General features: G+C 52.9%; 1 protein-coding gene and 1 long non-coding RNA gene across 5 annotated transcripts; one reads left to right on the top strand and one right to left on the bottom strand.

The window, feature by feature from the left end:
• Positions 1-15: 15 nt before the first annotated feature.
• On the bottom strand, positions 16-4,192 carry LOC110220251 (interferon-inducible GTPase 5-like). Its single transcript, XM_021004220.2, is given in 3 exon segments — positions 16-708; positions 710-1,632; positions 4,104-4,192. Coding segments are annotated over 2 exon segments (1,395 nt in total). The 5' UTR covers positions 1,540-1,632; positions 4,104-4,192; the 3' UTR covers positions 16-143.
• Positions 4,193-4,258: 66 nt separating this feature from the next.
• LOC110220252 (uncharacterized) lies at positions 4,259-8,927 on the top strand. 4 transcript variants are annotated; one of them, XR_002327819.2, is made up of 6 exons: positions 4,259-4,412; positions 5,106-5,434; positions 5,930-6,039; positions 6,727-6,953; positions 7,250-7,369; positions 8,559-8,927. It is a non-coding gene; the product is annotated as an uncharacterized LOC110220252 (long non-coding RNA). The 4 variants fall into 4 exon arrangements; XR_013482626.1 differs by having other exon boundaries at positions 4,261-4,412; positions 5,374-5,434; XR_002327820.2 differs by lacking the exon at positions 5,930-6,039 and having other exon boundaries at positions 4,260-4,412.
• The last annotated feature ends 4,709 nt before the right edge of the window (positions 8,928-13,636 follow it).

Raw genomic sequence — 13,636 nt, 5'->3', positions numbered from 1 at the left:
GAGTCTCCCAACCCATTGGTTTCTTCACGTGAATTTTTTTTTGGTAGGGACAGGGGACAGAGGTGGGGGAGTAGGAATGGGGGATGGTGGGGTGGAGTGGTCAGGAGGGGTTTTTTTTGTCGTTGGGGGAGAGGTGGTCGTCTTTATTTCTCTTCGACCGCATCCCGTTTCTTCCAGCTCTCCAGAATGTACTTGAGTAGCAGTCCAAGCTTCCGGCGTGCTGAGATTGGAGGATCCTCCCCGCCGCCCTCGCCTGCCCCCCTCTTCTCCAACCCGGGCCCGCTGGCGACGTCGAGGCGGGCATCAGAGCCGGAGGAGGTGGCCTCCTCTTCCAGGGCTTTGATCCGGACACGCTGGGCGTCCTCGGCCATCTCATTGAGGCAGCCCTGTAGCATGGTGTAGACGGTCCCAAAGGAGATGCCACCGGCCACCAGCGTCCCGAACACGGGGATGCCCTTCTCGAAGGCGCGAGCCACACGCATGGCCCCGTCCGACGATTGGGCGTACATGCGCAGCACCGCCTCCGGCGAGACCTCAGTGGCCAGGGGCGAGCGGATCACAGAGCGCAGGTCGCCAGCCTGCTTGCCCACCTGCTCGGCCAGCCTGGCCAGGGAGTCGTCATCCAGGCCAAAGCTGCGGTGGTAGCCCCGCAGGGAGCGGATCAGGAGGGCGTCATCGTAAGCGGCTGCGAGCCCAGGCACAGGCAGCCTGGATGACCCCAGACACCAAGGCTGTCTTCAGCACCTGTTCCTGCAGGGCGTCTTTCTTCTTTTGCAAGGCTTGCAGTGAAATGTCCGGTAAGGACAGGAGGCCAGCGTGGCGGCGGTGGGCCGGTAGTTCCCGCTCCCAGGTGGCCACGAGCAGAGGGAAATCGTAACGGGCCGGCGAGAGATTGGACACGAGGAAGATCCGGGGGTCCTGGACGCCGGCAGCACGGAGACGTTCCGCACAGTGGTCTCGGATCTCCTGCAAGACGGCGTTCTCGCTGTAGCCGGATGGGCGCTGGGTGCGAGAAGCCGCCAGGTCCTCATCCACCTTGGTGCGGATAAAGTAGAATTTCTTGCCCTGGCGGAGGATCTCAGTGGCCAGCCGAGTCTCCACGGCCCCACAGCGGCGGGGTGAGACCAGGAGGAAGAAATTGTAGCGAGCAAAGTCTACTTGCTTCAGGTACTTGTCAGCTGGGCAGCCGGGCGAGCCAGCCCCTGGCAGGTCCCACAGCATGAGCTCGGGCAGCTGAGGGTGGGGGTACGGGGTGGGCTGGGTTGTGGTCTCGATGACGCCTGTCCGGGCCGCACCAGGGTCCTCCGCCCCGATCCCTCGAAGGGCGTTGATCAAGGAAGATTTGCCGGCCCCGGACTCGCCGGTCACGCCCACCTCAAGACGGCTGCTCTCGGCGGAGCCCAGAAGCTCGCGGAGGCGGGAGGCAGCCTTGGGGATATCCCCCAGCTCGAAGGCTGTCCGAAGAGCCTCAAGCTCCTCCTTAGCCATGAGGATGGTGCTCTCCTCCTCAGGCCGGGGGGCATGTGACTTGGACGCCATTGCGCCCCTGGGGAGAGTGGGGGGGGGGAGTGGGGGAGTCTCGATGCGTGTGCTCCTTGGGGTAGGGGGCAGGCTGCTCACACCACCTAGGCCCTGAGACCAAGCCAGGGAGAGAGGGGGAGGGGAGGAGAGGGGGCAGAGAAACAGAGGCAGACAGTTAGCTGTAAAGGCAGCCCATCCCAACAGCCCCGGCAAACTGCCTGTTCCCTCCCATTAACCCGGCTACAGGATGTAGCCTTGGAAGCCCCAGACTGGGAGTGAGGATCACTTGTGGACTTCTGGGTCCTTGACTCACACCTGACCCAACCTCTTGGGCAAGTATCCTGACCCCTTTCTAGACCTACTGCCAAATAAGGAGGTTGGCCTCAGTGGTCCTGAAAGGCCTCCCAGCTCTGACATTTTCCGACTCTGTGACTCTGTTTCCCTCCTCTCTCCTCCATTTTGCTTTCTCCATACCCCACCCCATCCCACTATACTTCAGTCTGTTTTTTTACTAATATAGTGTGATGGTACCTCCTTATACTTATGTTTTCTGAAGGCTTTTCCCCATCCTTATCTCATTCAAGCTTCCTAACATCTTTGTGAGGGAAGCAGGGATTCTTATCCCCATCTCATCGATAGGTAAAGTAGGGCCCAGAGTAGCAAAGTGACTTACTTGCCCAAGGTCACATAGTAAATTAGTAGGAGAGCTGGCCCCAGACTTAAGACTGGGGAAGGGTGGTGAGGATCAACTTCATCCAGTCTCCTCATTTTACAGGGAAGGAAACTGAGGCCACATCAGGAGGTGGCGGTTACGAGATGTAGGAAGTAGCCTTTTGACTCCAAATCTGCTGTCTTTCCTCTCCCCTCCACAGCCTCTCATTTAGGTCATAGGACATTTAGAGCTAGAAGGGACCTTTGTCTTAACCCGACATGGCACCAGTGATAGGACATGTGGAGTTGGAGGCACCAGACCCACGGCTTCCAACAACCTCATCCTCTGGGCCCCAGTTGCTTTGTCTGTAAAATGTTAGGGGTCAGACTAAGGTCCCTTCCACCCCTAGAGGACTATGAGCCTGTGGTCCTGCCTCCCAGTTTCATCCTTTATTACCAAGGGGAGGAAGGGCTCCCTGAAATGGCCCACCCACTGGATCTCCCCATCCTAAACCAGTCTTCTCTTTCTGAGACCCCTTTCATTTTTCTCTTTTCTGTACTATCTTGGGGTCCCAAGGAGGGAGAAGAACAGGGGATCTGAGGTGGGATGAGGTACATAAACAGTAGAATGTGGAGAAACTGGGGAAATCCGATTCATTTCTCCCCTGTAAGCGCAGGATACATGAGTGACAGAGCCTGTTAGAGTCTACAGGAAAAGTAGGTAATTAGGTCCATGCCCCATTTCCTCCTCTCTACCCACAACACACACATAGAGAGACTTCTTCCCTTCAGCCCCGTGGATTGTACAGGGTTTTTTTTTAGTATGATTGTAATCTATATGGAAATTAAGGAATGGGACCCCAATCCCAGGACCTCTTTTCCCTCCTCTGGTCCATGGAGACATGGAGACCCTGGGAGGTGTCCAAGCAGCAAACTACAGGTCATAGGGCAGTCAGTAGAATCCCATCATTTCTCTTCTCTGCCCACTTCACATGCCCTGCTCATCTGAGATCCTTCAGGGGCTGAGCCTGGAAAATTGGGCCCATTACCCCCCAACCCCAACACAGCTACCGCCTTCCCTCCCCTCTTCACCATGAAAAGTTCTGAATGTTCTTGAATAAACAGTCCATAGTGCCTATGAGACAAGATACTCTGAATTGCTGCACCTGGGATCCATTCTTCCACAAAGAGCTCTGGGGTATTCAGGTGGTAACCTCACAGGAGCCCCTTCCCACACTCCAAGCCTGTCTTATCCATGACCTCTTGGGGAGGTCCGGGATATTTGAATAGAGAGACATAGGGAAAAAGAAGGAATTGGGCTGAAGTCCCCCACACCTGGGGTTTTTTCCTCCTCTTTGGGCAGGGTCTGGGGTAATTCAGCGTCAGACCATAACAGCTAGAGTCTGTAAAAGAAACTGGGGAGAATCCATGCAGCCTTGACCACAGCCCCCAGATTTCTCCTCCTCTCACTTTCGTGAAGGGTCTAGGGTCTCTGAGACACCTAGCACCGGCTCAAAATGGAGCTTAGCCTGGGCAGATGGGCCCAGATTGACTCTGTCCCCAAATGCAAACAATTCTCTTAGCTTGAGTAACCAAGGGGCAGACTCTGGAGGTTCATCAAGGCTAGACAGAATTGGGCTCCTTCCCTTTGGCACTGAACAGACCTTTCCTCTCCTCCCAAGGTTCCAGGGTCTGGCGGATAACTGAAGGAACTGGGTAGTGTAGCCCCTCCTGCTTAAACCCAAGGCTCCCTCCTCCCCTCCATTCTGTGACTGGTTCTGGGTGTCTGAGCTAAAGACTACGGGGGTCCAAAGGGCAACTAGGGGAACTGAACCTAGATTCTATGTACCCGGGACTTCTCTTCCCTTTTTCCCTCTGGATTGCCCTGATCTCACCCACATGGGGTACCGTTCCCCCCAAAATCAACTCACATTCACAGAGGAATTTCCCACACCCCTCAGACTCTCCCCGCCCACAGGGTCTCTCCCCGTTTGCCTGGACTCATACCCCGTTGCTAGGGGCCATTATAACAGGGGCTAGCGGCTGATTGGCTGGCCCCGCCCAGCCAGGTAACACCAGCAGGGGCCCAGGCCAACAATGCCCACTGGGGTGACCTCAAGAGTAGACCCTGAGGGGGGAGGGGAAGGGAGAGATGGGTTCCCCCCATGGATCAAGTGATTATTGGCCCCTGATTCTTTCAGCAAATATTTACTTCACAGGGTCCCATACTGAAAACTGAGGTAAATAAGACACAGCCTTTTTGTATTTAGGGAGTTTAGTCTAGGGGAACCCATGGCCTAGTAGAGTCAGTCCCATACGTGAATATCTGTCTGTCTCCTTTTCTTTGGCTCTCTCTCTTCTTCTCTCTCCCCCTTCCTTTCTCCTCTCTGTCTATCTCTCCTTCCTCCCTCCTTCTGTCTCTGTCTCTGCCTCTCTCTCCTCCCTTCTCCTCCTCCTCCTTCTCTCTCCCTCCTCCCTCCTCTTCCTCCTTCTTCCTCTCTTCTCTCTCTCTCTCTCTCTCTCTCTCTCTCTCTCTCTCTCTCTCTCTCTCTCTTCTCTCTCTCTGTCTTTGTGTGTGTATGTGTCTGTCTGTCAGTCTCTCTCCCCCCCACTTCTCTCCCTCTGCCTCTTCTAACAACATCACCCTGGGTGGTCTTTGCCACATCTCTTCCCTTCTCTGGCCCTTGCTTTCTCAACTGTTGAATGCAGATGATTGGACCACCGCTGGAGGTTTAGAAGTGTTGAGCCCTTAGAGGTCGTAAGCCCGACACCCTTATCTGACAGACAAGAAAACTGAAGCCTAGAGAGATTAAGTCCAAGGTTACAGAGCTAGGAAGTGGGGGGGGGGGGAAGAACTGGCATAGAATTTCGATCAGGGTCCTCTGACTCCAAAGCCCTGCCTTGATTCTGTGTCTGTATGCAATGCATTCGAGGTCTTTGGCAACTCCAGGAGGAGAGCTCTCTGTCACATTTCCTGGAACAGGAGGTAGGGTGGATCGCACAGTCGTGGGCCCTAGCAGCCCAGCAGCTCAGCCTATGCCAAATTGCCGTTTTTCTAATTTTGGGCTGGGCCACTCCTCCTTAAGCAGCCCGGCAGCTCTCCACCACTAGGTTCTGAACATAAAATGGACTCAGTCTAGTCCAAGTGCAGCTCGGGGCTCCTGAACTCCAAGACTCCCCTAGCTGCCTCTTCCTCTCCAGCAGCAGCACCCGTGGGGAGGTCCCATCACCTCAGTCTTCAAGGCAGGTCTTGAAAGCCAAGGTAAGGCTGGGAGACTTCCCGCTGGGGACTGAGGGATTCCCAGAGAGCTGAGGACCCAACTTAGGTGTTAAAGGACAAGATAAGCATGGGAGAGAATACAAGAAAAGACATAGAACGTTTGGGGAAATGAGCTAATGTATAATTTGTTGTTGACTATTGTGGGGCCGGTTCTGGGGTTTCTGAGGCCCAAGAGGTCATCTGGGCTGGGCTTTGGCCAAGGAGGCTCCCTGGAAGAGTCCAGACTTGGGGTGGGCTCCCATCATCAGAGAGAAGAAAAATTCTTCCTGCTTTGGCTAGAGAAGATGAGTGGGGAGCACAGCAGAATGGGGGTGGGCTCTTAGGGGAGCCCAGCGGCCATCCACACCCCCAACAGGGCTGGGAAGAGAGCGCAGACCCAGCAAGTGGCACCACTGTGCTGGCACTCATAGCCCAGCATGGTCAGATGAGTGGAGCTGCAGTTTGGCTTCCCAGTGAGACCGAGGGTGTGGTTCTCAGGCAGGTGGCACAGGGCCTCAGAGCCACACCCTTGAAAGGTGACATTCAGACCCCCTGGGGAAGGATGAATCCAGGGAAGCTTTGGAGCCTCTTCGCCACCATTCCCAGAGGTCAGAAAATGGCCCCTCTCCCCAGCCTCAGAACCCAGACTCCAGAACACCTGAGCCGGGCAGGCAGGACCCTAAAAAGTCTGTCATTTTAAAGATGGGCAGACTGGGACCCACTTGCCCAAAGACCACAGAGAATGAGCAGCTCCCGGCTTCCCACACCGATTCCCAGGCTCTCTTGGCCAGCGGTTCCCTTTCTCCCACCCCCATTACCTCTAAGCCGAGCCAGGTTCATGGTAAACAGGAGGTCTCCCCTTGATAGCAGCACAGGTATAAGCTTTCGTCACAACAGTAGTCATACAGGGAGCAGATGGGACACAGGACATCACTGAACCTACCCTTGGGCAGGGCCACTGAGGAATCCAGAGAATAGGAAGTGAGAGGGTCATTCAAAGCCCATAGGGTTGGTCTCTGACTTTGATGCTCTCAGAGCCCCTTACACTCCACACATCCGTTGGAGGATGGTGCTCGTGGGCATTTGGGTCCAGAGAGCAGCACAAGACAATGAGGGGGCTGTCAGCTGAGCCTGCCCTCCCTGACCCAGCACTGTCCTAACCCGTGGCCTGTCTGGTGATGTACCTGCCTCGGGGGACTCACTGCAGTTACCACCGCCGCAACAGGTGACATTGACCCAAAGGCTCTGATAGGGTACGTGGGACAGGCTATAGACTCGAGGCTGGCAATCCTCAGGTGCCACACAGGAGCCATTCCTTCTGGAGATAGACTGGTCCTTCCTTTGACCTTGGTGGGAGAACAGGCAAAGAGGACGGAACTCAGGCCCCACCAGGAGAAAGAAGGGGTCATCCAGCAGATGCTGCTGCATCACCCTTGGCAGCCTCCTCTTCCTCCTCTCAGCCCTGGCTGTCCGTGGCTTCTGCGGCTTATTCTGGGGAAGTGTCTCCTGGGACAGGAAACAGGTACATGGACCCCCTCTGGGCAAAGACAGTCCTCGGCTTAAAGGGGCCCCTGAGGAATCCCTGGGCCCTGGAGTGTCTGGTTCTTTCTCCCACTCTGTTTCCCTCTGCTATCTTTTATTTTTTTTAATGTGAAGTGAATGGGGTTAAGTGACTTGCCCAAGGTCACACAGGTAGTGTCAAGTGTCTGAGTCCGGATTTGAACTCAGGTCCTCCTGACTCCAGGGCTGGAGCTCTACCCACTGTGTGCCACCCTTCCCTCTGCTCTCTTTCCTGTCTATGTGTCTCTGTGTCTCTAGGATCACAAGACTTGGAGCAGGGAAGGACTTCAGAAGGCATCTAATCCAAACTGTTTTACAGATAAAGAAACTGACACCCAACAGAGGAAAAAGTCACATGTTTGTGGTTACTAAGCAAAGGTGTGGGAGAGAGCTCACATTTGAACTCAGTTCCCCTGGGACCTGAGTCAGGGGCACTCCCCTGGGGAACCAGGGGACTCCAGATCCCATGCTCACATGCTCTACAAAAGAGAGGGCCACTGCTACACAGATAAGAAGACAGGCCCAGAACCTCACTTAAGGTCACACAGATTTGAATTCAAGACTTGAAACTCCATGTTCCTTGCTGTTTTCTCCGTACTGCTCTGTCTGTCTCCTTTTCCACATCTGCCTCTCCCTTCCTCTGTCCTCCTTTCTATCTTTCTCTTTCTCTCTCCCTCCCTCTCTCTCTTTCTCTCTCCTTCCCTTTATCTCTGTCTCTCTCCTGCTGCTTTAACAGATGTATGTAGCTTTCTGTCTCTCCCTGTCTGCTTCTGTCTCTCTTTGGTCCTATATATGTCTCTGGCGCTCCCTTTCTGGCTCTTTCTCCCTGTCTCTCCTTTTCTGCCTTTCTCTGTCTGTCTCTGCCTCTGTCACTGTCTCTCTAGGTCTTTGAAGGTGGATGGGACTCTCTTAGGGGGACAGAAGGGGTGAGAAAGCAGCAGACCACCTCTGGCTTCAGCAGGTGGGAGACGCCATCAGCAGTGGGGAGTGGGGAGATGAGCCTGAAATTGATTCTTTATTCCTTCCCCCCTATCTCCTGAGGACTGGCTTTTGCTGCTGAGGAGTAGCCCCAGCTTACCTCTCCTCCTGCAGAGCAGTCCAGCCCAGGTTTCTCCCCTGGATGGGGGAGTGTGCTTGTGTGTCCCGTCCCCCCCCCCAGAGAGCTCAGAGGGGCAGCTTTGGCCACTCACCTATGACCTCCACGGTGCTAAGGCAGGTATCCTTCCCAGCAGGGTAGAGGTAGGCTTTGCAGGGTCCAGAGTCTGGGCAGGAGCTCAGGTGTGGATGTAGATTCAGGGATGGTAGTGGGTTCCGCCAGGAGAGAAACAGGGCTTAGAGGGGGACACGGAGGGGTCTTTACCTAAGAGTGTTCCTCCAGTGCTTCCAGTTAGGGCCCAGTTCAGAGTCGGGGTCAGCAGCTGGGACAACACAGAGGAAAGCTCCAAAGTCAAACAAAGCCTCCATACCTACCCGGGGAGGCTCCTGCTCCTCTCGGGGGCACTCCAGTGCTCCCTCGTGCCTCCTCCCTTCGAAGCTGAGCATACCTGAGCAGTTTCCTTTGCAACAGGAGGCTGCGTTATTCAATGGGCCATTCAAGTTGTGAATGTACTTCTGGCAAGTTTGCTTCTCCATGCATGGACCCAAAGCTTCCAGGGCCGAGAAAGGGAAGACCCACAAACAGAAGGAAGGGAAGGCAGACATCTCACCACCACAGGAACCCACCTACTTACCACCATGGGTAACCGGTATACACAGGAACCCAAGAACCAAGAGGAGCATTGTGATCAAGGACAGGAGGGTGCAGAAAGAAAATCAGGACAGAGGGCACTGAGTACTTTTATCCAGTCACTGGGGCTGGGCAAGACCGAAGAGCAAGCAACCAGCAGAGATAAGGATGGCCTCCATCCAGACCAACCTTAGATTCCAAGAGGACTCCAGCCCCTTCTCCATGCACCCCAAGCCAAGGACCCAGCTTCAGACAGGGTCTAAGAAAGCTCATGTTTGCATGGCGGCTCTGATGACAATTCCCTGGATAACCTTGGACACATCCATTCTCTTCTCTCTGGGCCTCAGTTTCCATGAGATCATAGATTCAGAGCCAAAAGGGACCTTAGAAGCTATGAAATCTAATGCCCTCATTTCACAGGTGAGGTTAGGTGATAAATCTAGGGTCTCATACCTGAGACAGCATTTGAACTTGGACCTTACTGCATCTAAGTCCCCAGGTTCTGTCCACTAGTTTCTGGGCCACCCAGTTTCTTTCTTTGTAAAATAAAAGAGGTAATTAATTACAAAGATTTTGTTTTCCTTTTTTTTTCCTGGGGCATGAAGGGCATGAGGGTGAAAAAACTATATGATAATTGGGAAAAAAAATTTAGTAACTAAAAATAAAACATAATAAAGTAGGTCAGACTAGATGATCTCTAAGAACTTTTCTAGCTCTGAATCCTATGATTCTATAAAAGGTAGATGGTACATTGGGCGTAGATTTGTCTTCTCTGGGCGTTATTGCACCCTTTAAGTTAAGAGACTGGTCTAGATCAGGGGTGAGGAACCTTTGGCCTCAAGGCTACATGTGGCCCTCTAGGTCCTCAAGTGTGGCCCTTTGACTGAATCCAAACTTCGCAGAACAAATCCCCTTAATAGAAGGATTTGTTCTGTAAAACTTGGACTCAGTCAAAAGGCCGCACCTGAGGATCGAGAAGGCCACATGTGGCCTTACTGCGGATTCCCCACCCCTGTTAGGTCAATCAGCAGTTCTTAACCTGAGGGGGAGGTCGGATGGACTTGTTTCTTTAATATTTTGGTAATTGCATCTCAGGATAATTGGTTTCCTTCGTAATTCTATGCATTTTATTTTGTGCATTTAAAAAACCTTCTGATAAGGGTCTATAGGCTTCACCCAACTGCCATTAGGGTCCATGACACAGAAAAAGAGGGTGACAAATTCCTGGTGGAAACGGTCTTCACTTCCTCCTAAGACATTCTGTGTTCTGTGTGGCCTTACACAGTAATGAAAGGCAGGCCGGCCACAAGCATTTATTAAGTGCTCGCTGTGTGCCAAGTGGTGGGCATAGAAATACAAGCAAGGAAGGATCTCTGTGATCGATCAGTCAAATAGCCAGCAGGCTCCTATCCCATATTTGGTTTGGGTGTTTAGGCTGGGGGCAAGGAAGCCTTGTTCCCCCTGCTCAGGGACCAGGAGCAAACACCCAATCCACTCCACATCTTTAGTCTCAGCTAAAAGTCCCTGCAACATTAGAGGGTTGGACAAAGCCATCGCTGGGGCTATCCAAGCTCACCTGTTCTGTTTTTTCCGATTAGTCAGCCCTTTGGGGTAGATACCACAGGGAATGTTTTCCCTAGAAAACTGTTGGAAAACAGGTTTTGTGTGAGAATAGGAAGAGAAGGAAGTGGCCCTGAGCAAAGTTCAGATGGGAGAAGGAAGTGAGGAGGGGGGTGGTCTGACACATTCCCATAACATGGATGGGGCGTTCACACCTTAGAAGCAGTTGAAGGGATGAGGGACCTGGGGTGGGAAGCTACTGGTCCCTGGGCTGGAAGCCACTTTGCTTCAGCACTGGGGGTTTGGGAGTAGAGAGTGAAGAATGGGGCCACTCTCGCAGCTCAGCCAAACCCTCCCTTTGTGACCTGGGTTCAGCCCTCTGCTCTTCCCTCGACCTCCATTTTCCTTTCTGTGAAATGAGAGTTAAGGTGAGTATCTGGGCGCTGGGGGAAACCCCAGGACCAGGTTCCATATGGCCATGCCCCAGTTCTTCCTGCAGGGTGTGTCTGGCCAGAGCAAACACACCAGGGTTAGAAGGGTAGAAGAGAGAGGAGGTGGGAACCCTCAGTTGACACTGGATAATGGAGGCCAGGAGGAGAGGAGGCAGGCATCTCCACTACCCTCAGGACTGCTGCATGTCCTGGGCTAGGCCAGCCCAATCCTGGACCTGCCAGATGGTATTAGGGCCCTGGGAGAGGGTAAGGGGACTGGGCCCATTTCTAGCTTCAGCTCTGCCACGAATTGCTTCACTGCGTGACCTCAAGAAGACTTCCTTCTCTGCCTCAGTTTTCCCTGGCCTGGGAGAGGGAGAGAACATGGTGGGGAGTAGACAAAAATCTGGGCCAATCTGCTCTTGCCTTGTGCGTCTAGTCTGTTTTCAGGGTCCCTGGCACTAAGCCCCAGTTACAAAGATCTCTTCACTTGAGTTCTGGACTCCCAGTGACTTTGTTCTTTGAGACCATGGCTCTCCCCACAATCTTAAAGACCCCAGGAAGGCCTGGGGCATGGATCCCTGTCCAGAGCCCACTCACTTGGTCCTTCAGCTGTGGTGAGGAACCCTTTCTGGGCACTAAACCACACAACACAGGCAGGGAATAGTTTAAAAAAAAAAGCTTTTTTTTTTTTGAGGCAATTGAGGTTAAATGATTTGCTCGGGGTCACATAGCTAGTAAGTGTCTGAGGTCAGAATTTGAACTCAGCTCCTCCTGACTCCAGGGCCAGTGCTGTATCCACTGAACCACCTTGTTGCCCCCTGAGATTGAACTCAGTGACATCTAGGGTAGCTTCCAGAGCTGCAGCCTATGACTGACTGATTCTTTTACCCACACGGCAGGGGTGGGGAACCTACGGCCCCAAGGCCACATGTGGCCTTCTAGGTCCTCAGGTTCAACCCTTTGACTGAATCCAACCTTCACAGAACAAATCCCCTTAATAAAAGGATTTGTTTTGTAAAACTCGGACTCAGTCAAAAGGCAGTAGCTAAAAACCTAGAAGGCCACAAGTGACCTGGAGGCTGCAGGTTCTGCCCCGGAACCTAAAGCTGCAGGATATTGGAGCCAGCACCCTAGAGACTGTCCAGCCCAGCACCATCCACCCACCTGCCGCCTAACAGAAGCCCAGTGAAGAATTTGTCCAGCGTCCCAGAGGAAGCCTGGGACAGAGCCTAGCCTGGACCCCCAGACTTTTGATGCCATAGGCCAGGCCTACACCTCCCCTCATAGGGAACGGTCTACAGGTATACAGCCTCCCTCCCCTCACAGGGAACAGTTTACAGGTATACAGCCTCCCTCCCCTCACAGGTAATAGTTTCAGGTTAACAGGAGATGGCAAGCTTAGTGAAGGGATGGATCTACCATAGAAGAATGGAGTTATGGGGGGATTTCAATGAGAGGAAGAATGCAAGGAGAGGTAGATGTCACTAACCCCGTCCCCTGGGTGAAGGGTGCACTTTCAGCATCAATCCGCAAGAAAGTTCTCAGGGGGAAAAGGGCTCAGAGGAGCTGGGACCTCAGTGCCAGTCAACAAGCATTATTAAGCTCCTACTATGTGTCAGACACTGGGGGCAAGGAGCTGAGACTACAGAGACAAAAACCAAACTGGGTCCTGCCCTCAGGGAGCTTACATTCTACTGGGGGGAAAATGAGAGAACACTGAACTCATATTGTCAGGAAAGACTTTACAGAGGAAGATCAGTATTCTGAGCAGCAAAGATGAGTAGGAAGAGCATTCTAGGAAGGAAAGACGGTTTGTGCCTGGAGCAGATACACTTGGGAGTTCCAAAAACACATCCAGTTTGTCTGGAATGCCAAGGATGTAAAGGGGAGTGGACGGGACCCAAAGCCTGGTGGGTTACATGCAGATTGTCAGGGTCCCTAAACGCCAGGCAGAGAAGTCCCAGACACTCCTAGGGAGCCCCCAAAGGGTTTTGAGAAAGGGAGTGGTAACGCTACCAAATCTGTATCTTAATAAGATGATTTCTGTAGCTGAGTGAAGGAGGGGAAAGGCTGGAATAAAGGAACCAATTAATTAGGAGTCTGATTACAATAGTACAGGTGAGAGGTAATTACGTTGTCACTGGCAAGAGAAGGAAGATAAGGGACCAAATTCGAGAGGTGTAATTAAAAGAGATAGCAATCAGACTTTACAGCTGATTGGGCATGGTAAGGAAGAGGAGAGCTACAAGTGAAGATGGGAGATAGAGCGGAAAGTCAGCTGACTCTAGAGACAAAGGACTTGGATACAAATCCTGCCTCCCGTGTTGTCCTTCATGACCCTGGAAAAGTCACTTGACATCCTCAAACCTCAGTTTTCCTCATTGATGAAATGAGGAGGTTTGGCCTACCTGGCTTCTGAGGTCCCTTCCGGCTCTATCTCTAGGATTCCTACAAGTGAATCAAAACTAATTTGGGGTGGGAAGAAAAAGTGCTACCACCTGGAAGGGGGATTAGGAAGAGCCTGCTGAAGAAAAAGGTATATGATAGGTGTTTCAAAGGAAGCCAAGAATTGCTGTGAGTCAGAAGTGAGCAGGGAGGGAATCCCAGACATAGATTTCCCCCCATGCCAAGGCACAGAGACCGAGAGGGTTACGGACAGGTACGTGCCTCTATTTCTTGGCCTTTTTCCATGTGTCAGTCACAGTCTGGCTCTGTCTTATGTCTCTCTGTCCTGAGTGGAAGAGCAGCTGTGGGGAGTGGGCTGTACGGGAGGAGAGATTTGGAGATTGAGGACAGGGTCTGGGTGACACATGCCTGGCCTGGAATAGCCAAAGCTGAGGTCACTTCCTGGGGGGAAACTCAGAAAGGCAGAGCCCTGACTCAGCCTGTAGTACCACACCCTCCCTGATACCCATCCACATAAGG

The sequence above is a fragment of the Phascolarctos cinereus genome, unplaced genomic scaffold (assembly GCF_003287225.1).
Source record: "Phascolarctos cinereus isolate Bilbo 61053 unplaced genomic scaffold, phaCin_HiC Scaffold_726;HRSCAF=1367, whole genome shotgun sequence".
NCBI lineage: Eukaryota > Metazoa > Chordata > Mammalia > Diprotodontia > Phascolarctidae > Phascolarctos > Phascolarctos cinereus.
This window is presented reverse-complemented; position numbering and strand designations above follow the sequence as displayed.